General features: G+C 42.2%; 1 protein-coding gene across 1 annotated transcript; it reads right to left on the bottom strand.

The window, feature by feature from the left end:
* Nucleotides 1–2,114: 2,114 nt before the first annotated feature.
* Nucleotides 2,115–24,283, bottom strand: LOC112216561 (serine/threonine-protein kinase H1-like). The gene is made up of 4 exons (XM_024376545.2): nt 23,769–24,283; nt 23,405–23,504; nt 22,426–23,199; nt 2,115–3,726 (listed from the first exon to the last, which is right to left on the bottom strand). The coding sequence occupies exons 1-4, from the start codon at nt 24,050–24,052 to the stop codon at nt 3,289–3,291; spliced, it is 1,596 nt and encodes a 531-aa protein (XP_024232313.1). The 5' UTR covers nt 24,053–24,283; the 3' UTR covers nt 2,115–3,288.
* Between the last annotated feature and the right edge of the window lie 1,806 nt (nt 24,284–26,089).

Below are 26,089 nucleotides of genomic sequence, written 5' to 3' on the forward strand. Positions count from 1 at the left end.
CTGACAAATATAGGGGAGGGAATAAACAGGTGATGTGAGTGAGTCCAAAATCGCTGATGCGTGTGATGAGGGTAGGCAGGTGTGCGTAATTGATGATGGCAGGAGTGCGTAATGCAGGGCAAGCCTGGGGGGAAGAGCGGGAGCAGGTGTGACACCACCCTGTGAAATTCATCATCATTTATTTCATCTGTAGCCTAATAAACTGCATGCTTTCCACACAACATGGACCACACAACATGTCATCGCGTGACTCCAAGTTGACTTTGTTATGATGGTTATTATATCAATATTTGCGTACAGACATTTCTCGCATAATTCATTTTACCGACACAAAAAGAACCCACCTTGTCTAGCTTATTTTGTTTTGTCGACATTTGGAAAGTTTACCAACAAATGTTCTGTTTCCATCAGGCCTGTTGTGACATATTTATCCGACATGTACTTTACTAGCATGAAAAGGTTGGATGGAAACCTAGTTTATGGCTTAGCTATTTGGTTGTCTCACCTGGCTATCATAAGATGAATCCACTAACTGTAAGTCGCTCAGGATAAGAGCGTCTCCTAAATGACAAAAATGTTAAATGTTTACATACAAGTATTCATGAAAGAGAGACACATCAAACGTTACACATATAATCACATAGCAATACAGAAAGAGAAAATGTAAGTGAAATAGTTCCTCAGTCAGGTCAACCATCGTGCTTTTCAACTTTGCCTCGATCCTACTTTCCTCCCTCCACAGGGATTGCATCCTGTGTTTGGCCTTTTACCAGGGTCTGTCAGAGGAGATGTGCCCACCTGAACCTTACCCTGGTGGGAAGCAACCTGGTCAGCTACCCCTTGCCTCTGAGCACCACCACCCCTCCAACAGTTTCCACAGATGTAAGGAGAGGGACACGGACGGGTGCTTGGTTCTCTTCTTGTATCTGGCCAGACAGAGACAGAGCTTTGCCCACATTCACGCAGCCCTAAAGAGAGGTACTAAAACCTATATTGTCAAAGATAATAATCGTTTTGCACTCATGAATGTTCACTCATTTGATTGTGGTTAATTTCTCCAGCCCCATACCTCAGTTGTTCACCAAAAAAGTGCTGGGTGACCAGTTTGTTGCTGTTTAAATCCCAGATTTAAAGCCACACTCTGTCATAATTCCTGCTGTTCGAAGGTAATTTGAATTAATGACACACCAATTGCTTCTTCAAAGTGGCAAAGTGAGGTTATTGAAATGGGAGGTTGTGTCTTTAATGTTTGATGTCATTTTCTGCCTGTCAGGTGCTGATGTAGTTCAGCTGACTGCAGTGGTGTCTGGGTCCAAACTTTGATTTTATTTTTGTTTTCCTCTCCGCATAGCCTTTTCCTAGAACGTTTTGGATTTGAAATAAAGTTCTCTCTGTACTGCTCTGGTAACGACTCACCTCCATCCACGACCATCGAGAGTTCACCCGCTTCCACAAAGACCTGGGAGGGATGACCTGGCTAATTGCGAGTCCTGCCCGCCCTGCTATACCCTCTGATCGCAGGCCCAGGCTCCGTTCCAAATGGCACCCTATTCCCTATATAGTGCACTACTTTTGGCCAGGCCCCCTAGCACTATATAGAGAATGGGGTGTCATTTGGGACGTAGGCCTATTCTCAGTGTCTGGCTTGCCCTAGTGTGGCTGGAGACACCATGGAAGCTACAGGTCAGACGTATCAGGGAAAGTGTTTCACCAGACTCACAAGAATATACAGTACATTAGCTGTTTTGTATCTTCACCGTCTGTGAATGAGGATTGTGGAGGGAGAAATCCTTGGGGATCATATGCGTACCGATAGTGTTCCTCTATACCATTACAGGGTGAGAAGCCAATCTACAAGAGTGCCATCACATCTCTTGTCAATCCAAAGTATAAATGATGGACGTGTTTAAACCAACTCAAGAAGTCTACTCACTCTTAGACCCTTGAGCCTGTGATGGGAAAGATAATTCAACACCAAGGGACAATGGAAGAACACACATTAGTGCCTCTCATCATTTCCATTAAGGATGCATTCATTCAGCCATGCCACAGGGTGCTCACCTTATGGACAAATAATACAGATCATTATATATCATCAAAACATGAACTTGTTGGAGTAATATACAGTTTATTTCACCTTACGTCAGAATGAGAAAAAGGATGCAGACACTAAGAAAACAAACATGCAGGTGGCAGGCAGATTAGATTTCATATTTATATTTACAACCATTCACTGGCGTAAAGAGGTGGTGTAGTGAGGCCTTTCCACACAAATAGGCTATATGTTACATCTGACTCCATCATTGAACCAGCATCAGTGATAAGGACCCATTTTCCTCTATAAGTTTTACTGTCTCCTCTCCTCTCCTCTCCAAAGTGGAAACTAGCCAAGTAAGTCAGACAGCAAGTCGGAATCCCTCATGGCACCCTATTCCCTTTATAGTGCACTGGAACCATAGGGCTCTGGTCAAAAGTAGTGCACAATATAGGGAATAGAGTGCCATTAAGCACATACCCCAAGTCATCTTCAACTGAGAACATGAATCACCAAGATTAATACAAAACACAAAAAAATCATGAATATAATTTGTGATAATGCCAGATGAAATGGAGCAATTATTCTTCCCATCCTATTTGCATTTTGATGCACTTTCAAACTTTGATTTTATTTTTGTTTTCCTCTCCGCATAGCCTTTTCCTAGAACGTTTTGGATTTGAAATAAAGTTTTCAGGTACTCAATTTAAATATTGATGATAGTTTATTACACTATTACAGAGCTGGGTGTTTCAAGAGGTAGCGTACCACTGCCTGTCAAGCCTCATACCGCAGAGTTTCACTCATACTTATTTACTTAACCCTTTACTTTCCTGAAAGAAAATAGGGCCTGTACTAGAGTTTCACTTATACGACACCTTAAAAATTATCTGATGTTTTGCCTATTCTTTAAGGCAAAGTCTGATCATCTCTGCTGGGGTTGGAGATGGTACTGTCTTAGGAAAAGCCTCAGTCTGTGTGGCGTGTTTGTGAGCAACCAAGTGTTGAGGTAGCCTGAGCGGGATCAGAGTGTATAGCTGAGCATGGGTCTGTAACTAAGACAGAGTGGCAGCAACAGAACAGGCTAAAGCTTTCAGCCTGACCTACAGACACCACTGGTCAAAAGTAATGCACTAAATAGGGAATAGAGTGCCATTTGGGAGACACGCCGATGTCTGCAGCAGCAAGACAGCAGACTTAGCCTGAACAGCTGTTGTGCTGCTGATGTTAGCCTGACTGTGACTGGGTTTTTGTCAGGGCGACCCTGGCTGGGTGGTGGTGGTGGAGCACGCTGGCTGAACCTGCTCAGGGGGCTTGTTGGGCTGGGAGGTGGGTCTTAGATACTGGGTTGTAGCCTGGTTCCCTGGCTGTCGTCTCTGTTTCTGGGTGGTGGGTCTCTGGGTTTGCTTCTTCTCCAGCAGATGTGTAGATCGACTGTGGCTGGCCCCGGACCCTGTGCTGCTGGGGCATCGGGAGGATGACGAGAAGGAGGGTACGGAGGCCCGAGATGCCCGCCGCCGGAGGTTCTGGGAGATGGAGCGATGCAGGTTGGTCATGGATGAGGAGCTTGCTGACATGGTGACCACCCAGGGGTGGTGGAGGGCCTGGATGGCGGTGAGGCGAGATGAAGGGTCCACCCCTAGGAGGCACTCAATGAAGTCCTTAGCCAGGTTGGAAACAGAGGGCCAGGGCTATGATGGGAAGAGGAGAGGAGAGAGGTAATCATTCACACTATGTATACAGTAATATGACTTACAGTACAGACTTAGACCTGTTATAAAGACTAGAAATGAAAGGTCAACTTTCATAATAACAGCTATCTGTCCTAGTAGGACTTACCTCAACTAATTTACTTTAGACTCCACTGCTCACATACATTGATGTAGTTCTGTCCTTGAGCTGTTCATGTCTTTTACTGTTCTGTATTATGTCATGTTTTATGTTTCGTGTGGACCCCAGGAAGAGTAGCTGCTGCTTTCGCAACAGCTAATGGGGATCCTAATAAAATACTAATACCACATGGTCTATACTGCAGATTATACTGCATTTCTAAAATAGCAGAGTCCATTCTCACTATTCCCTAGATACCCTTCAAGTGTAACAGCCCCTTGATTCAGTGAATCTAGTTTCTAAATACTTGATTGGACGACGACAGGACGTATTCAAACAAAATTGACACCAACTTACAGGTATACATCCCAAACTGCACCTTATTCCCTTAATAGTGTACTACATATGGGACACACAGACCAAGATTTGATTAAATAGGTCTCTACGAGTGTGTTCCTTGACCTCTGCTGCCCAACAGTCAGGATGAGAAATACAAAAGCACAGCTAAATGTCACTGGGTAAATGGACCGGTCTTGGCTGAATTACTTTGAAACCTGAATATGACAAAACTGGATTTAGGTCTATGTGGGAATGGGTCCTAGGATAATTATTTTATTTACATTAGCTTCACAAAACAACCCTGCTTCACACCGCATCTATGGGGTCTTTCAGTTCATTGTTAATTCAAATATCAAATTATGCCCCTTTGTAATGAATAAAATTACACTCATGAGTAGACCGTCATCAACGTGCAGTGTCTTTTCAATAAAGAATATATAATCCGTTTAATAAATCAGAATCCTTTTGGCATTCTGTCATAGAGACAATGATCCTCATAATCAAGTTGTTCTTAACAGTAACCCAAATTGTGCTAAAAAAGCCTGAAGTGCACTGTGACTTAGTGACCTTTGTGTCACCTCTCCACATTCACAGGTGCTGCTGGCAATAATGCAATTGTTTTGGTATTAGTGTAACGGCTGTTGGAAGGAGTGGAGGACCAAGGTGCAGTGTGGTACGTGTTCATCTTTATTATTTGAACTGAACACTGATTAACAAAAAAACAACGAAGAGCACGAAAGAAACCATTCTGTCTGGTGCAGACACACAAAACAGAAAATAACTACCCACACCACACAGGTGGGAAAAGGTTACCTAAGTATGGTTCTCAATTAGAGACAATGATTGAGAACCACACCCGGCCAAACACACAGAACGAGAAAACATAGAACCCACAACATAGAATGCCCACCCCACCCCAACTCATGCCCTGACCAAACCAAAATAGAGACATAAAAGGATCTCTAAGGTCAGGGCGTGACAATTAGAAAGTATAGCATGCTTAGCATCGGCGTTGACAACAGTGACAGGTGAAATCAATATTAATAATACATATAGTACCAGTCAAAAGTTTGGACACACCTACTCATTCAAGGGTTCTTCTTTATTGTTACTATTTTCTACATTATAGAATAATAGCAAAGACATCAAAACAATGAAATAACACATATGGAATCATGTAGTAAGCAAAAAAGTGCTAAACAAATCAAAATATATTTTACATGTGAGATTCCTCAAAGTAGCCACCCTTTGCCTTGATGACAGCTTTGCACACTCTTGGCATTCTCTCAACCAGCTTCATGAGGCAGTCACCTGGAATGTATTTAATTTAACAGGTGTGCCTTGTTAAAAGTTCATTTGTGGAATTTCTTTCCTTAATGCGTTTGAGCCAATCAGTTGTGTTGTGACAAGGTAGGGGTGGTATACAGAAGATACCCCTATTTGGTAAAATACCAAGTACATATTATGGCAAGAACAGTTCAAATCAGCAAAGAGAAACGACATTCCATCATTACTTTAAGACATGAAGGTCAGTCAATACGGAACATTTCAAGAACTTTGAGCATTTCTTTAAGTCAATCGCAAAAAACATCAATCGCAAAAGCCACAGGAAAGGAAGACCCAGAGTTACCTCTACTGCAGAGGATAAGTTCATTAGAGTTACCAGCCTCAGAAATTGCAGCACAAATAAATGTTTCACAGAGTTCAAGTAACAGACACATCTCAACATCAACTGTTCAGAGGAGACTGCGTGAATCAGTCCTTCATGGTTGAATTGCTGCAAAGGAGCCACTACTAAAAGGACACCAATAAGAAGAAGAGACTTACTTGGGCCAAGAAAATGAGCAATGGACATTAGACAGGTGGAAATCTGTCCCTTGGTCTGATGAGTCCCTATTTGAGATTTTTGGTTCCAACCGTCATGTCTTTGTGAGACGCAGAGTAGGTGAACAGATGATCTCTGCATGTGTGATTCCCACTGTGAAGCACAGAGGAGGAGCTGTGATGGTGTAGGGGTGCTTTGCTGGTGACACTGTATGTGATTATTTTAGAATTCAATGGACACTTAAACTTCTTAGGGATAGGCGACCCAACGGGACAGTTGTAAATCATGCAGCGCCTTGTGTCACGATCGCAGATTTTAGAGAAACAACAAATGTCCGGTACATATAAGTGTCTTATATCGGTTGAAAGCTTAAAGTTTTGTTAATATAACTGCACTGTCCAATTTAAAACACTTTTTTCACCACGATAGGGTTGGTAAATTCACCTCTGAAGGTGAAATCTGTACTTACATTCTGAAATCTTGCTCTGATTTATCATCCAAATGGTCCCAGAGATAACATGAAGTGTAGTTTTGTTAGATAAAATCCTTTATCATATCAGAAAAAAGTCCATATAGCATGCATGATCGATTTTGTATTTCCACTCGTTCAATTTGCAAAGAGAGGAATCTGTGAAAATCTAACCTTAAACGTTGTTTCAACCAGTCAAATCACGTTCGTATTTATTCCCCAGAGATCCTAGAAAGTAACCAGACTTCACTATATCATTAGGGGTGTAGTACATCCTATAGGAAAACCAAATTTGGTCAGAGAGCGAGACCTTCACGGCACGCCGATGACGTGGGCAGTCTTCACTTGATTGACTGTAACTTTGTCAAATAAGCACCAATCGGGGTCAAACAAAGCTAGCTAGATAGCCAATGAACTGGGCTTTACGGGAGTATTCGGAAACCCCGTATTTGATGCAAAATGTAGCTGTGCGACTGCAAGACTTTTCCTTTTGGTCAAAAATGATTAGAATATGGAGAGTTGTGAAGTTATGAAAACTGGGTGTTTTGTAAATGTTGAACTTATAATATGGCTACTAATACTGGAAAAGCTAAATAAAAGTCCATGTATTCTGATTTGACGATATTCTTGCAGAAAAATGTAATAGGGCGGCAGGTAGTCTAGTGGTTAGAGCGTTGGACAAGTAACCGAAAGGTTGCTAGATCAAAATACCTTCAATTAAAATATATCAAACATCTCACTTTAAAATGTTCTTCTGTACAATAAGGGCCACAACAACCCAAGGAAAACAGTGGATGAATGAATGTTTCTCTCTTATTCTTAATTCAACCTCGCAAAAGCAGATAAACCTCGCTCTTTGGGGAAGGTCTCACTCCTCTCCATTTTAATCCAGAAATGCATTTCTCCTTTTGTGTCTCTCACCCAGTAATGACAATTAATCAACCATGAAATTGACAATTGCAAAACTGTTGCCAGGGAGATGAATTTACAGTGGATGAATGAATGTTTCTCTCTTATTCTTAATTCAACCTCGCAAAAGCAGATAAACCTCGCTCTTTGGGGAAGGTCTCACTCCCCTCTCCATTTTAATCCAGAAATGCATTTCTCCTTTGTGTCTCTCACCCAGTAAGAGCCAGGGAGATGAATTTAAAGAGAAGCAGGTCTCACTCAGACACAGTGTACTACACTAGAGCGAGCTGAGAGAGATGAAGAGAAAGAGGGAGAAGTCAACTGTCTGTCTGTAACTGAGCAGAAAGTACTGCACACAAAGCACCATAAACATGCTCCTCACAGACTCCCTTCATTGTGTTATTTCACACCTGAGAGAAGCAATTTTTGATTGAGCTCCCACACCACATGCCGGTGTTTGTCTGTCCTTCAGAATCATAATTTTCTGACTGATGATTGCTTACATTGCCTTCAGAAAGCATTCATACCCCTTAACTTATTACACATTTTGCTGTGTTACAGCCTGAATTTAAAATGGATTAAATAGATTTTTCTCTCTCACTCATCTACACACAATACCCCATAATGACAAAATGAAAACAGGTTTTTATACATTTTTGCACATTTATTGAAAATGAAACACAGAAAGATCTAATTTACATAAGTATTCACACCCCCGAGTCAATACTTTGTAGAAGCACCTTTTGGAAACGATAACAGCTGTGAGTGTTTCTGGTTATGTCTCTAAGAGCTTTCCACAACTGGATAGTGCAACATTTAGCCATTTATTATTTTCAAAATACTTCAAGCTCTGTCATATTGGTTGTTGATAATTGCTAGACAACCATTTTCAGATAGATTTAAGTCAAAACTTTAACTCGCCACTCATTCACTGTGTTCTTGGTAAGCAACTCCAGTGTAGATTTGGCCTTGTGTTTTAAGTTATTGTCCTGCTGAAATGTGAAATAATCTCACAGTGTCTGGTGGAAAGCAGACTGAACCAGGTTTTCCTCTAAGATTTTGCCTGTGCTTAACTCCATTCTGTTTGTTTTTTTTATACTGAAAAACTCCCCAGTCCTTAGCGACTACAAGCATACAGTGGCTTGCGTAAGTATTCATCCACCTTCGCATTTTTCCTATTTTGTTGCCTTACAACCTGGAATTATTTGGGGGGTTTGTATCATTTTATTTACACAACATGCCTACCACTTTGAAGGTGCTAAATAATTTGTTTGTGAAACAAAAAATAAACAAGCCAAAAAAACAGAACTTGAGCGTGCATAACTATTCACCCACCCAAAGTCAATACTTTGTAGAGCCACCTTTTGCAGCAATTACAGCTGAAAGTCTCTTGCATGTCTCTATGAGCTTGACACATCTAGCCACTGTGATGTTTGCCCATTATGCAAGGCAAAACTGCTCCAGCTCCTTCAAGTTGGATGGGTTCCGCTGCTGTACAGCAATCTTTAAGTCTGGGCTTTGACTAGGCCATTATAAGACATGAATATGTTTCCCCTTTCCCCTTAAACCCCTCAAGTGTTGCCTAAGCAGTATGCTTAGGGTCATTGTCCTGCTGGAAGGTGAACATCCGTCCCAGTCTCAACTCTCTGGAAGACTGAAACAGGTTTCCCTGAAGAATTTCCCTGTATTTAGTGCCATCCATCATTCCTTCAATTCTGACCAGTCTCCCAGTCCCTGCCAATGAAAAACATTCCCACAGCATGATGCTGCCACCACCATGCTTCACTAAGGGGATGGTGTTCTCGGGGTGATGACAGGTTTTGGACTTGTGCCAGACATAGCGTTTTCCTTGGCCAAAAAGCTCAATTTTAGTCTCATCTGACCAGATTACCTTCTTCCATATGTTTGGGGAGTCTTACACATGCCTTTCGGCGAACACCAAATGTGTTTGTTAATTTTTTTCTTTAAGCAATGGCTTTTTTCTGGCCACTCTTCCATAAAGCCCAGCTCTGTGGAGTGTACGGCTTAAAGTGGACAGATACTCCAATCTCCAAGGAGTTTTGCAGCACCTCCAGGGTTATCTTTGGTCTCTTTGTTGCCTCTCTGATTAATGCCCTCCTTGCCTGGTCCGTGAGTTTTGGTGGGCGGCCCTGTCTTGGCAGGTTTGTTCTGGTACCATATTCTTTCCATTTTTAAATAATGGATTTAATGGTGCTCCGTGGGATGTTCAAAGTTTCGGGTATTTTTTTATAACCCAACCCTGATCTGTAATTCTCCACAAATATATCCCTAACCTGTTTGGAGAGCTACTTGGTCTTCATGGTGCCGCTTGCTTGGTGGTGCGCCTTGCTTAGTGGTGTTGCAGACTCTGGGGCCTTTCAGAACAGGTGTATGTATATATATACTGAGATCATGTGACAGACCATGTGACACTTAGACTGCACACATTTAGACTTTTTAAAACTAATTATGTGACTTCTGAAGGTAATTGGTTGCACCAGATCTTATTTAGGGGGTGAATACATATGCAAGCACCACTTTTTATTTATTTTTTGAAACATGTTATTTTTTTTCATTTCATTTTACCAATTTAGACTATTTTGTGTATGTCCATTACGTGAAATCCAAATAAAAATCCATTTAAATTACAGGTTGTTATGCAGCAAAATTGGAAAAACGCCAAGGGGATGAATACTTTTGCAAAGCACTGTACCCGCACTGGAGTGCCAAGTCTAGGACCAAAAGGCTCCTCAACAGCTTCTACCCCCAAGCCATAAGACTGCTGAACAATTCGCCACCGGGCAATTTACATTGACCTCCCTCCCGTTTGTACACTGCTGCTACTCGCTGTTTGTTTGTTACCTATATATAGTCACTTCGCCCCCACCTACATGTACAGATTACCTCAACTAGCCTGTACCCTCGTACACTGACTCGGTACCGGTGCCCCCTGTATATAGCCTCGTTATTGTTATTATTATTGTGTTATTTTTTTATTATTACTTTTTACCTTAGTCTACTTGGTAAATATGTTCTTCTTCTTGAACTGCACTGTTGGTTAAGGGCTTGTAAGTAAACATTTCACAGTAAAGTCTACACTTGTTGTATTCGGCGCATATAAATAAAGTTTGGTTTGATTTGATAACATGATGCAGCCACCATGATGCTTGAAAATATGGAGAGTGGTACTCAGTGATGTTGTAGTGTTTTTTCCCCAAACATAACACTTTGTATTCAGGACAAAGAGTTCATTTGCCTTGCCACATTTTTTGCAGTATTACTTTCGTGCCTTGTTGCAAAAAGGATGGATGTTTTGGAATATTTTATATTCTGTACAAGCTTCCTTCTTTTCACTCTGTCAATTAGGTGAGTATTGTGGAATAACTACAATGTTGTTGATCCATCACAGCCATTAAACTCTGTTACTGTTTTAAAGTCACCATTAGCCTCATGGTGAAATTACTGAGTGGTTTCCTTCCTCTCCGGCAACTGACGCCTGCATGTTTGTAGTGACTGGGTGCATTGATACACCATCCAAAGCGTATTTAATAATTTTGCCATTATTATTTAATATCTGCTTCTTTTTTAACCATCTACCAATAGTTGACCTTCTTTGCAAGACATTGGAAAAACCTCCCTGGTCTTTGTTGTTTAATGTGTGTTATAAATTCACTGCTCTATTGAGGGACCTTACAGATAATTGTGTTCTTATTTTTATTTTTTAATTCACCTTTATTTAACCAGGTAGGCCAGTTGAGAACAGGTTCTCATTTACAACTGCGACCTGGCCAAGATAAAGCAAAGCAGTGCGACAAAACGACATAGAGTTACACATGGGATAAACAAACGTACAGTCAATAACACAATAGAAAAATCTGTAAACAGTGTCTGCAAATGAAGTAAGGGGGTAAGGCAACAAATAGGCCATAGTAGCGAAGTAATTACAATTGAGCAATTTACACTGGAGTGATTTGTGCAGATGAGGATGTGCAAGTATTAATACTGGTGTGCAAAAGAGCAGAAAAACAAAAACAAATATGGGGATGAGGTAGATAGTTGGTTGGATGGGCTATTTACAGATGGGCTGTGTACAGCTGCAGCGATCGGTAAGCTGCTCTGACAGCTGACACTTAAAGTTAGTGAGGGAGATATAAGTCTCCAGCTTCAGTGATATTTGCAATTTGTTCCAGTCATTGGCTGCAGAGAACTGAAAGGAAAGGCGGCCAAAGTAGGCGTTGGCTTTGGGGATGACCAGTGAAATATACCTGCTGGAGCGCGTGCTACGGGTGGGTATTGCTATGGTGACCAGTGAGCTGAGATAAGGCGGAGCTATACCTAGCAAAGACTTATAGATGACCTGGAGCCAGTTGGTTTGGCAACGAATACGTAGCGAGGACCAGCCAACGAGAGCATACAGGTCACAGTGGTGGGTAGTATATGGGGCTTTGGTGACAAAACGGGTGGCACTGTGATAGATTGCATCCAATTTGCTGAGTAGAGTGTTGAAGGAAAATGTGTAAATGACATCGCCGAAGTCAAGGATCGGTAGGTTTGTCAGTTTTACAAGGGTAGGTTTGGCGGCATGAGGAAGAAAGGAGGCTTTGTTGCGAAATAGGAAGCCGATTCTAGATTTAACTTTGGATTGGAGATGCTTAATGTGAGTCTGGAAAGTGAGTTTACAGTCTAGCCAGACACCTAGGTATTTATAGTTGTCCACATATTCTAAGTCAGAAGTCCAGAGTAGTGATGCTAGTTGGGCTGGCGGGGGCGGGCAGCAATCGGTTGAAGAGCATGAATTTCGTTTTACTAGCATTTAAGAGCAGTTGGAGGCCACGGAAGGAGTGTTGTATGGTGTTGAAGCTTGTTTGGAGGTTTGTTAACACAGTGTCCAAAGAAGGGCCAGAAGTATACAGAATGGTGTCGTCGGCGTAGAGGTGGATCAAATAATCACCCGCAGCAAGAGTGATATATACAGAGAAAAGAGTCTGCCCGAGAATTTAACCCTGTGCCACCCCCATAGAGACTGCCAGAACCCTGATTTGACACACTGAACTCTATCTGAGAAGTAGTTAGTGAACCAGGCGATGCAGTCATTAGAGAAACCAAGGCTGTTGAGTCTGTCGATAATAATGTGGTGATTGACAGAGTCAAAAGCCTTGGCCAGGTCGATGAAGACGGCTGCACAGTACTGTCTTTTATCGATGGCGGTTATGATATCGTTTAGGACCTTGAGTGTGGCTGTGGTGCACCCGTGACCAGCCCGGAAACCAAATTGCATAGCAGAGAAGGTACGGTGGGATTCTAAATGGTCGGTGATCTGTTTGTTCACTTGGCATTCGAAGACTTTAGAAAGGCAGGGCAGGATGGATATAGGTCTGTAACAGTTTGGGTCTAGAGTGTCTCCCCCTTTGAAGAAGGGGATGACCGCGACTGCTTTCCAATCTTTAGGAATCTCAGACGATACGAAAGGGAGGTTGAACAGACTAGTAATAGGGGTTGCAACAATGGCGGCAGATAATTTTAGGTAGAGAGGGTCCAGATTGTCTACCCCAGCTGATTTGTAGGGATCCAGATTTTGCAGCTCTTTCAGAACATCAGCTGTCTGGATATAATGGAATGGTATCAAACACATGAAAACCAAACAAAATGTGTTTGATACCAGTGGTGTAAAGTACTTAAGTAAAAATACTTGAAAGTACTGCTTAAGTGTTTTTTTTGGGGTATCTGTACTTTACTTTTTATATTTTTGACAACTTTTACTTTTACTTCACTACATTCCTAAAGAATATTATGTACTTTTTCCTCCATACATTTTCCCTGACACCCAAAAGTACATTTTGAACGCTTAGCAGGACAGGAAAATGTTCTAATTCACACACTTATCAAGAGAACATCCCTGGTCATCCCTACTGCCTCTAATCTGGCGGGCTCACTAAACACATGCTTTGTTTGTCAATGATGTCTGAGTGTTGTTTGCTTAATATAAGGAATTTGATTATTATTTATAGTTTTAAGTATATTTTAGCAATAACATTTACTCTTGATACTTAAGCATAAAAAACAAATACTTTTAGACTTTTACTAAGAGTAGGATTTTCCTGGGTGACTTTCACTTTTGAGTCATTTTCTTTTAAGATATCTTTACTTTTACTCAAGTACGACAGTTTTTCACAACTGTTTGATACCAATCCATTTTTTTATTGAACCTTTATTTAACTAGGCAAGTCAGTTAAGAACAAATTGTTATTTACAATGACGGCCTGCCCCGGCCAAACCCTAACCCGACGACGCTGGGCCAATTGTGCCCTGCCCTATGGGACTCCCAACCACGGCTGTCCTTATGAACCGTCCTCCCCCCAGCAGCCTCCACTACAATAATATGAAGGATCTTCATACTTTCCCCAAGTATTCTTCTATATCAATACACTGAAGAAGAGGGAAGAGTTGTGGCAACTCTGTCTGTGGTAGTGCACCAACGACCTGAAATACAAGTATATTTTCTTGTTTTATTTTGTACATTTTTCACATAAAAAAACAGTGGCTTTATTAAGTTTGGTGGAAAGGGACAAGAGCCTGAACCATATATCATTGCTGTGGAGAAAGTCAGATTAGGAGAGAAAGGGAAAGGTATTGGGCAGAGGAAGAAGGAGAATAACACTACGTCCCAAATGGCACCCTATTCCCTGCCTACATCGTTCACTACTAATAGGGCCATGGTCAGAAGTAGTGCACTATATAGGGAATAGAGTGCCATTTGGGGATGCAACCTTAGAAGAGAAAACACTACAGGGCCTGGTTTATTGAGCAACATGCCGTTAGCTGTTAGAGAGACAGGAAGATGTGAGGAGTCAGTGAGTCGCTTCGCTCCGGCTCTTTTAGCGCCAGGATCCATCCTCACCTGACAAACATATAATTACAACAAATAAAGAAAACGCTAGAGGCTAGGATTACAGCTCTAATGTGATTGTGTGGATAATGCACTCTGAATAATGTAAAACTGCACGCAAGCCTCTCAGACAGTCACTGCTAAAGATTTATTAGCTGCTGTTATGGGAAGTGGAACCCAAGCAGAGATTTTCCATAGCAACAAAGACAACCTTATATAACATTAGTACATACAGTATATACAACTATAATAGCACAGCTAGTAAGGCCAATGGAAGAATGTAGCCAGGTGTTTTAAATCAAACAAATAACTGGCCTGCATGTATATTGTAATACCAAACATAAATGACCATTCAAAGTCTAAATATCAAATCCAGGTGGTAAACAAATTTAAATGTCATGACTCAAGTAGAATATAAAAGAGGAGATTGTTTTTCTATATGGACTGCTGAGTTCATTCACAATCCCCTCACTAGGTGGCAGACTGGGCTAACTATTAGAATCATGCATAGCTCTTGCTGCTAAATCTACCATGCAGATGCTTAGGTCAATATTGTGTGGCTGTTGTAATTTGTTGTTCAAATGCAGAAAAATCACCATGCTAAGGCAAGTTCACAATGAACTCATGCTTGCAGTGAACAGGTTGAGCGATAAGGCTCAAATAGCCCAGAGGCAACTTCCCCCCCACCCCCTATCCCCCATCCCTCCTCCTTCACCTCTACAGTTCAGAGTTTCTACCACACAGCCTGAGGCCAGGGTTGTGACACCTGTGATGCTGTACTGCAGTGGGGGAAGGAGAAGTGGTGTGTGTGTGTGTGTGTGTGTGTGTGTGGTGTGTGCATGCGTGGTGTCATGCCCATAGGGGGCATGTGCCCCGCAGATTTGTCCCGTTAAAACATTTTTGTTACATTTTTGTTGTTGTTGTTTCTCTGTAATACTACTAGCCACCTAGCACATTTATAAAGCTGTCTTCAGCCCAGATAGGTTCCCAATCTCCTAACCTCATAACTAGCCACCAAGAAGCCATTTTAGCCTATCAATCAAGCTAGAGTAGCTAGCTTGTCTAACTATGTTAGCTGGCATGCCTGCTGGCAAGGTTGGTAGACTTTAGAAAAGCAAGCAATTACTAAATGTACTGAACAACACTCACATTCCTTTCAATCCTTTACCCAGATTTAGCAGAGATGCAGAGAAGCATATTTAGTTTGGTTTAAAAAAAACACCAGTCAAAAGGATACAGACAGCTCCTATAGAATATTAGCTCAAAAGTATTCACGAATCACTGCAACTAAATATAAAAAGGTACCGGCACCCAAAATGAGTACCGGCACATACAGTTCACTCAGAAATTATTCAGACCCCTTGACTTTTTCCACATTTTGTTACGTTACAGCCTTATTCTAAAATGGATTACATAAAAAAATGTCTCATCAGTCTACACACAATACCCCATAACGACAAAGCGAAAACAGGTTTCTAGAATTTTTAGCAAATGCATAAAAATAAAAAAACAAACACCTTATTTACATAAGTATTCAGACCCTTTGCTATGAGACTCAAAATGTAGCTCAGGTGCATCCTGTTGCCATTGATCATCCTTGAGATGTTTCTTCAACTTTATTGAAGTCCACCTGTGGTAAATTCAATTGATTGGACATGATTTGGAAAGGCACACACCTGTCTATATAAGGTCCCACAGTTGACAGTGCATGTCAGAGCAAAAACCAAGCTATGAGGTCAAAGGAATTGTCCGTAGAGCTCCGAGACAGGACTGTATCAAGGCACATATCTGGGGAAGGGTAAAAAAAACAATTCTGCAGCATTGAAGGTCCCCAAGAACACAGTGGCCTCCATCATTCTTAAATGGAAGAAGTTTGGATGACACCTGGGCTATCATTCCTCCTCCATTTCCTCCCCCACTCTTCCGCTCTCCTCTCCGCCGCTCTCCGTCTTTCTCTCGCTCTGTCTCTCTCCCATTCTCTTTCTCGCTCTGTCTCCATTTCTCTCTCTTTCACTATCTCTCTCCATCTCTGGCCGGCTCACAATTGACTGTACTGTAGGGCTCCTTTAACGCTTTGAGTGGAGTATGTAAGCCAAAGCTTTATGGCCTAACTGTATGCGCCAAATATTCGCCAATGGCCAAATGCTTTTTGGGAACTTGGCCAGAAAAAGTTAATGCCGATCCACTCTGGCAAAAAGGACAATGTCGAAGTTGAATTCAATGAGAGAAAAGGAGAGTTTAAAATAAAGAGAAAGGAGGGCCATAAAAGTAATGTTTGGGAGTGATTTTGTGAAGTGGTAAAAGTGTGCAGTGTGATTATTGTGAGGCGCTACACACATTCGAGAGTTACAAGATGAGGACTTCAAATATGGCAAGTCAAGGGAACTATAGCCTACTGTTTAGATGGGTTAAATTGATAAAAGCCTAACTGAAATCTGGACACTGCGTGTAGGTCTATAACCTCTCACATAACCAATATAATACAAACTCCTGCAGAATTAAGCATATCTTGCAGTAAAATGATACACCAAATGTACCTTTTGACTCGGGAACAGGAGTGGAGAAATATGATTTTTTTCTTTCAGCATCTTGAGAGAATGAATGTGTAGTTAGGGACTGTCTGTAAAGGTGCTATCTCTATCAGATTCACAAAAGCTGATAGTATTTCAACCATATAAAATATTTGTATTTATTTTTTATTTAACCTTTATTTAACTAGGCAAGTTAGTTAAGAACACATTCTTATTTACAATGATGGCCTACCCAGGGCAAACCCTCCCCTAACCCGGACGATGCTGGGCCAATTGTGCGCCGCCCTATGGGACTCACGGCCAGTTGTGATAGAGCCCTTGATCAAACCCGGGTCTGTAGTGACGACTTAGCTGACTGTGCCACTCAGGATCCCATAATATGCATCCAAGCAGTACTGAAATCTTATCAGAAATATGTTGGGTATTTTCCACTGCTTTTAATTTCCTTAAAACTGGCCAAACTGATATCATTTGAACATTTTGCACAAAAAATCTTTCACATTTTTTAAAGTTATTGCATTTTTTCCACGGTCCCTAAATGTCTGTTGAGCGAGAGAAGCAGAGATGAAAGAGAACTTTACTGATGTCAACTATATTGAACAAAAATATAAATGCAATATGTAACAATTTCAAAGATTCTACTTAGTTACAGTTCATATAAGGAAAACAGTCAATTGATATAAATTCATTAGGCCCATTCATCTATGGATTTCACATGACTGGGAATACAGATATGCATCTGTTGGTCACAGATACCTTAAAAAAAGTAGGGGCGTGGATCAGAAAACCAGTGAGTCACTGGGGTGACCACCAATTGCTTCATGCAGCGCGACACATCTCTTTTGCATAGAGTTGATCAGGCTGTTGATTGTGGCCTGTGGAATATTGTCCCACTTCTCTTCAAAGGCTGTACGAAGTTGCTGGATATTGGCGGGAACTGGTAAACACTGTCGTACATGTCGATATAGAGCACACCATACATGCTCAATTGGTGACATGTCTGGTAAGTATGCAAGCCTTTCAGGAATTGTTTACAGATCCTTGCGACATGGGGTCATTATCATGCTGAAACATGAGGTGATGGCGGCGGATGAATGGCATGACAGTGGTCCTCAAGATTTCATCACGGGTATCTCTGTGCATCCAAATTGCCATAGATAAAATAAAATTGTGTTTGTTGTCCGTAGCTTATGCCTGCCCATACCATAACCCCACCACCACCAGGGGCACTCTGTTCACAATGTTGACATCAGCAAACAGCTCGCCCAAATGAGCCCATACACATGACATGGGTCTGCGGTTGTGAGGCCGGTTGGACATACTGCCAATTCTCTAAAACGATGTTGGAGGTGGCTTATGGTAGAGAAATTAACACAGAATTATCTGGAAACAACTCTGGCGGACATTCCTGAAGTCCACATGCCAATTGCAAGCTCCTGTAAAAGTGAAACATCTGCGGCATTGTGTTTTGTGAAAAAACTGCACATTTTGGAGTGGCCTTTTATTGTGCCCAACACAAGGTGCACCTGTGTAACAGCACATTTTCTATCGGCCTATTTGCGAGTTACGGCCAGGTGGGGGCCTCAAATTTTCACATTATCACAGATGGCTATTGCAGGCGTGTGGTTGAACAAACTGCTGACCTGCGCATCACTAGTATGCACGTCTGTTTGTGTGTGTGTGTGTGTGTTCATGGATGTACAGTGGCTTGCGAAAGTATTCACCCCCTTGGCATTTTTCCTATTTTGTTGCCTCACAACCTAGAATTAAAATTGATTTTTGGGGGTTTGTATCATTTGATTTACACAACATGCCTACCACTTTGAATATGTTAAATATTTTTGTTGGTGAAACAAGCAAGAAATAAGACAAAAAAAACAGAAAACTTGAGCGTGCATAACTATTCCCCCACCCCAAAGTCAATACTTTGTAGAACCACCTTTAGCAGCAATTACAGCTGCAAGTCTCTGGGTCATGTCTCTATAAGCATGGCACATCTAGCCACTGGGATGTTTGCCCATTATTCAAGGTAAAACTTCTCCACCTCCTTCAAGTTGGCTGGGTTCCGCTGGTGTAGAGCAATCTTTAAGTTGTACCACAGATTCTCAATTGGACTGAGGTCTGGGCATTGACTAGGCCATTCCAAGACATGTACATGTTTCCCCTTAAACCACTCAAGTGTTGCTTTAGCAGTATGCTTAGGGTCATTGTCCTGCTGGAAGGTGAACATCCGTCCGAGTCTCAAATCTCTGGAAGACTGAAATAGGTTTCCCTCAAGATTTTCCCTGTATTTAGCGCATCCATCATTCCTTCAATTCTGACCAGTTTTCCAGTCCCTGCCAATGAAAAACATCTCCACAGCATGACGCTGCCACCGCCATGCTTCACTGTGGGGATGGTGTTCTCGGGGTGATGAAAGGTGTTGGGTTTATGCCAGACATAGTATTTTTCTTGATGGCCAAAAAACGACATTTTAGTCTCATCTGACCAGAGTACCATCTTCCATATGTTTGGGGAGTCTCCCACATGCTTTTTGGCGAACATCAAACAGGTTTGCTTATTTTTTTCTTTAAGCAATGGCTTTTTCTGGCCACTCTTCCGTAAAGCCCAGCTCTGTGGAGTGTACGGCTTAAAGTGGTCCTATGGACAGATACTCCAATCTCCACTGTGGAGCTTTGCAGCTCCTTCAGGGTTATCCTTGGTCTCTTTGCCCTCCTTGCCTGGTCCATGAGTTTGTGGGCAGCCCTCTCTTGACAGGTTTGTTGTGGTGCCATATTCTTTCCATTTTTTAATAATGGATTTAATGGTGCTCCGTGGAATGTTCAAAGTTTCTGATATTTTTTTATAACCCAACCCTGATCTGTAATTCTCCACAACTTTGTCCCTGACCTGTTTGGCGAGCTCCTTGGTCTTCATGGTGCCGCTCGCTTGGTGGTGCCCCTTGCTTAGTGGCGTTGCAGACTCTGGGGCCTTTCAGAACAGGTGTATATATACTGAGATCAGATCATGTGACAGATCATGTGACACTTAAATAAAGTCCACCTGTGTGCAATCTAACTAATTATGTGACTTCTGAAGGTAATTGGTTTACCAGATCTTATTTAGGGGCTTCATAGCAAAGGGGGTGGATACAAATGCACGCACCCCTTTTCCATTTAAAATGTTGTATTTTTTTTTTAAACAAGTCATTTTTTTCATTTAATTTCACCAATTTGGACTATTTTGTGTGTGTTCACATTACATGAAATTCAAATACAAATCTATTTAAATTGCAGGTTGTAATGCAACAAAATAGGAAAAACGCCAAGGGGGATGAATACTTTTGCAAGGCACTGTAAGTGTGTGTAGGTGGTATGAGAGACAGACAGTCTGGTTGCACACACCTGTGAACATGTGATGTATAAGGATGGGCTTCTGTAACTCTAATTTGGTGTTTTATTAGAAAGTGGTGGAAAACTCTGTCAGGCCCCGCTCTAGAATCTCCCATAATTGTTCAATTGGGTTGTGATCTGGTGACTATGGCATATGGCACCATCGCATGAGCCTGAAGCCACAGACTCTGGCCAAACTCATGTTTCTAAAAATGAATTCAAAGGCACTGTAGATGTAGCTTAATAAGGCTTTTTTTTTTGTTTCATTTGTATTTAATTCTAATTAAGTTACAGCCCAAATGTGCAATTTATAGACTATAATGATTTAATAAAACGAAATGTTGTTTAAATGCTGAGTGGTTAATGTCCCTGCCAGCCTTGACATCATTTAAATAATATAGCCTAAATAATTCATTTTCATCCTTCTTAGGCTACCTGTCTGACTCCTGACCTATTTAGAGTGTTTATATCTTGTTTAATACAACACATAGCCTATTTAAAATGATGAGCGCTTCTTAAAGTTTCCTGTTGTTTATTAAAATACTTTTCATTCAAATCATATGGTTTGGTCTCGATGCTTCATATCCAAATGGTAGGTGGATAAATTGTGATTTTAATGAATGGAGAGGCAGTTTTTTTCCTTTTGAGCAAGGAGCGTTTTTTAGCGGGAACGGTTGGAAAGGACGTGGAGCGCGGGAGCAGTACGCAAGCACCACTCCATGAGAGATGAGCGGCATTTCCGACCGCTTAACTCCGCTCACATACTCTGTGCCCTGTGGATGGGGGCACTGTCATCCTATGTGGATGGGGGCATAGGCATGGGAGCCAAAATAATGGCCAAAATAACGGCCTGCCCAGCATTCTTATACATGACCCTAAGCATGATGGGATGTTAATTGCTTAATTAACTCAGGAACCACACTTCTGTGGAAGCACCTGCTTTCAAAATACTTTTTTTCCCCCTCATTTAATCAAGTGTTTCCTTTACTTTGGCAGTTACGTGTACATTGAACACCTAGTCGCACACGCTTACTTCTTACATTTATGCACACATCAAATCAGTTTACAGACCACGTAGCTAGGCCTAAGACCCCTAGACATAAATAGTGCAGCAAAATCAGTAGACTAGTTATTCATTTCGTAACCGTTGCAGACAAGGTTATTATACAGCCGAAACACAAATATATTTTCTCAGTTTTACATAAGAAATATTTCTAGAAAGCCATAAATATGTGAAATATGTTTTTTTTGTATATCCCACCCAGGGTTTCAGCCATGTCCATTATTCCTTTGGTGGTCTGTCTGGTCAGTGTAGCCGCAGTAAACATTGGAATAATAGAGCAGACTGAAATGTCAAGTCGCTGCATACAACAGAATGGGGCCATGCTTTAAAGCCCACTGAATAATCCCAGGCTGGGGTGTAATCAGCGTGAAAGAACGGACCCAAACCTCCCCACAAACACACCACCACAGAGACTGAGCTTGTGTGTATGTGTGTGTGTGTGTGTGAGAGAGAGAGAGAGCGCTCTAACAAAACTGTTAAAATATCCAGTTCAGTTACAGAAAGGAGCAGAGAGGACATGAACGACAAGGCCCTATTTACCCTCTAAGCGTTTTCAAAGAGCTAAATCAAACATACGTGTCCATTCAAGTGTGTTACCATGCTGATCTGCTGAAGGGGATCAATGGAGAAAAACTTCACATGATGGTTCTGAGATGTTCAGTGAGACATTCAGTTCAGTGATTCAGACTATTAGAAATTATCTGGTGAAATAATGATGAGGATATGATGTGTGTAACTGTATGGTTATGTTTCCTTGTTGAGAGAAATTGTGCGAGAGTGTGTGACAGTGTGTGTGTGTGTCTTCTGCATGAGTGAAAGACCGTGTTTGAAAGTGTGTGATGCGTGGCAGGCAGTGGATGTAGAAGGACTTCACTCAGATCATTGTCCTGCTGTGCACGATGGGACTACATAGCCAAACCAGCAAAAAGACAGATGGATCATTCAAAGTTTTTAAAAAAACATTTAAAGAAGGAAATCTAGGATTTGGATCTCACGGATGGTCAGTCCTTGCACCGATAACTCAGTCTATGAATTGAGAGTGGTTACATTGCTCCAGCCCCATCCCTCTGCTGTTTACAAAAAAGCAGTGGGGTGACAGCTTTGTTGTTGTTTGAATCCCAGATTGCCCCTTTAAGAAACGCATGATGGAACGCAACAACAACTCACCTCTCCGTGGAAGCTGTACCTTCCCCTGAGGATGGCTCTGTAGAGTCTGGGCCGGCTGTCGTCCTCAAAGGGCATGGAGCCACTGAGTAGGATGTAGGCTATGACCCCTAGGGCCCACATGTCCACCTGGCAGGAGTAAGGCAACCTCAAGACCACCTCTGGGGCCATGTACTCTGGTGTCCCACAAGTGGTCGTCATGGACCAGTCTCTTCTACCGCCACCTCCTCCATCCCCTCTTCCATCTCTTCCACTTCCTTTTCCATCCCTTCTATCACAGCTTTCCTTACCATCCCTATTTGCTACCTTACCACCTGGAACTCCACCCAGACTTCCACCCCTTCCACTGCCTCTTCCAACTCCACTATCTCCACTTCCACTGCCCACTCCATCCCCACCTCCATCCTTACCCCCTCCAGGGTCCCTGTTCCCAAAGCTGGCCAGTCCAAAGTCAGTCACCAGCAGGCGTGAGTCGGCTCCAGGGTGGTAGTACAACAGATTCTCAGGTTTCAGGTCCCTGTGTGTGATGCCTAGAGAATGAAGATACCCCACCCCGGCTAAAGTCATCTGCAGGGCTCTGGTGGCATCACGCTCAGTGAAGTGGCCCTTAGCGATGACACGGTCGAACAGCTCCCCGCCCGTGGCCAGTTCCAGAACCATGTAGACCCTCTGGGGCGACTGGAACACCTCCACCAGCTGTACCACATTGAGGTGGCTGACCCTACGTAGCACCCCCAGCTCCGAGTCACACACCTCTCGCCCTTCCCTGGACTCCACCTGCAACAGGTGTTGAATTTCATTTTAGAAAACGACACACAATCCTGAATAGTTTGACAACTGATATTACTGCCCTTTTAATTTGTTGGTGTAATTGCCCTTACTAATGTTGCACACTTCCTTCTCCTTCTGTTTCTCCCCTCATGAACATTCGCTGTCCCCCTACCTCTTCCCTAGGTCTACTGGAAGAAATAAGTTTACAGACCTCCATCATCTTGATGGCGAAGGGTTGGCGGGTGGCTCTGTGCTCGACGCGTACCACCCGGCTGAAGCTCCCCCTACCGATCAGGGCCTTGATATCATACCTGGACAGAGAGGGCAGGAGGGAGAAGAGAAAAGGGTGAGTGGGAAGTAGAATAGTGTTCTGTTCTACTGTATTCAACTCTAGTGAGGTGAGGTCTTCTATGGGAGATAAATATGAAATATCATAGCATATGGAGTCATCATCATCACCATCATCATCAACAACAACATTAGCAAATTAATTAGTCTAAGTACCTACAATGAATCGGCACTGATTTATATTGCTACTACTGATCTTCAAACGTTAACGATTTTTATACAGTTACCTTGCTGTGACTCTGGGGTCAAACTTCGCCTTGTACTTGGCCACTTTGTTGTGCCTCTGCCCATCCTGGCCCGTCGGCAGTAGAACGCGTGACGGAGCCTGTGTACCCGTAACTCCACTGCTCTGAACAACACTCCAAAAGACTTTCTGCGTCCCTTTACACTTCTTTAGCTCATCGTCTAACTCTTTTCTTTTGTGACTGTAGCCCACTACCGACTTCACGAAGCTCACGTAACCGTTTTTAACCGAGCTCTCTGGCAGCACCTTGGTGCTTCCGCAGCCCATTACTAAAGCGCAACTAACGAAGGCATGAAGAGAAAAGGGACAGTTGCTGCTTGCGTAATTGCGTGCGATAAGAAAAACGTACACAATCTTAACAGACTCGATCAGAAGCAACGCCAACTTGAACCTATACTACAATACACATTACACGGCTAAATTGGTGAAGAGACGTCTGGAGGAGTGAGTGAGCAGGTGCAGGCAACACTTAGAATGTGTGAATGAATGGATTCACTGAAAAGGATTTTCTCGACATTCTGTCATGCAGGTGCTTAAGGTGCGGATGCTCTTCCACATCAGTCAGTTGCCAAAGATAACACGTCAGTATGAGTTGTTTTGAAGCTTTTGACATTCTTTCACTGAGCTCGTTAAAGTGTAATCATCTCCGAACTGGGCTATCCTCTAGAACTAGGCTATTTCTGGTAGTATTGCCACCCACCCTGGCCCGTGATGCTGGTTGATGACAGAGTAACCTACCATAGGCCTATTATAGCTTTCATCTTCTATAATTGTCATTGTGTGGTGTCTGCAGTAGCGGTGTGTGGGCAATATGACTGGGGAAGCAAAGCCAGAATAAAATGCCATATTACAACCTATGTGTAATTGCGTTGTTTTCTCCATAACCTGTTAGTTCATATGCATTGTGACCCTGATATATACCTAAGGCTGAGACAATAAGAAGGCACAGTGGCAGAATAAATTCAACCACACCTTTGTTTCATCACAAAACCGGAGAGCAACCTCTGTCCGTGAAGTCCACAAAGCATATTGCATGTAACAAACAGTTACATGGCCTACAGTATGGTCTAGCAAGTTAATGTTTCTGACATTTTCAGACTGCTAAACAACTATTGATTTAGAACCACAGAGAGCAACTGCAATTTAGTCCAATCAACATAAGCTAAATATGATGTGGCTGTCAATGGTTCTGATTTGTGTGAGTGTGTGTGCGTGCGTTCATGCAAGTAGTAAAATCATGTTGATTCACCCTAGAAATGCCAATGCCATCCTCCTCTCTTTCATGTTGACAAATTCTATATGACTGTCATACAGTACATGCTTTTATTTTTTCTTGTCCTAGGCTACCTGGCTAAAATGCTTTCTAGCTAGTCTAGCTTCCTTTCATGGGAAATGTTAGCCAGTTAACCTTCTACATCTAGCTACATATTGAACTTCCATCCTCTCATTCCAGGGGCACAATGTATTTTATGGTTGGATCAGAATCGCCATTATAATCATTGGCCAGTAAGGAGAATTGAGTAAAACCACAACTCCAAATCCCTATCCCCATCCATGGCTAATTTAGGAAAGGGACCATTTTAATTAGCTAGCTAGCCACCACAGAACAACAACACAACCAGATGCAGCAATTCAAGTTGTTACTGTCAATTACCTATTTCTCTGTGATAGGAGTGAAGCCAAATCCAAACTGACTTCCCTTGACACCTTTCTTTGGTGCACAAGCACCATTCACAGTTGCGCTCACTCAGTTTAGCTCAACGCTGATTGGCTAGTATACCATTTTTTTTAATCAAGGGAGTCCAAATGCTCGCTGGCTTCCCTTCCATTCAACGCTACGGCGGCAACAACGTCATACTCTTTATGACCAGACAGCTTCAAATAAATGGCCTACACATACAGAGACAGAGGGTTTTGCTCACTCGGATGCTATCTCTGGTGAGATTCAGTACATTCAGCCTCTTGCGAAATGAAGGAAAATGATGAAAACACAGAGAGATGATATATTTTCTTGGTAAATGTTTTGGGGAAGCCTGGATTCCCTTGGCATCCATAAACACACGCCACTCTCTGTCTGTCTGGCACGTCCATAGCACATAGACCAGGGACCATCAACTAGATTCAGCTGCGGGATTATTTTTTTCCTGAGTGGATGGTCTGGGGACCGGAACATATTTACAAGAAATGTATAGACTGCAAATAAACTGCAAGAAGCCCAAACAGATGACTAAAACAATATCACTTCAAACCTTGCTTACATTTGTAAACAATCACATATATCTCTCTATTATGCATGGTAATACA

The sequence above is a fragment of the Oncorhynchus tshawytscha genome, linkage group LG16, assembly GCF_018296145.1.
Source record: "Oncorhynchus tshawytscha isolate Ot180627B linkage group LG16, Otsh_v2.0, whole genome shotgun sequence".
NCBI classification, from domain to species: domain Eukaryota; kingdom Metazoa; phylum Chordata; class Actinopteri; order Salmoniformes; family Salmonidae; genus Oncorhynchus; species Oncorhynchus tshawytscha.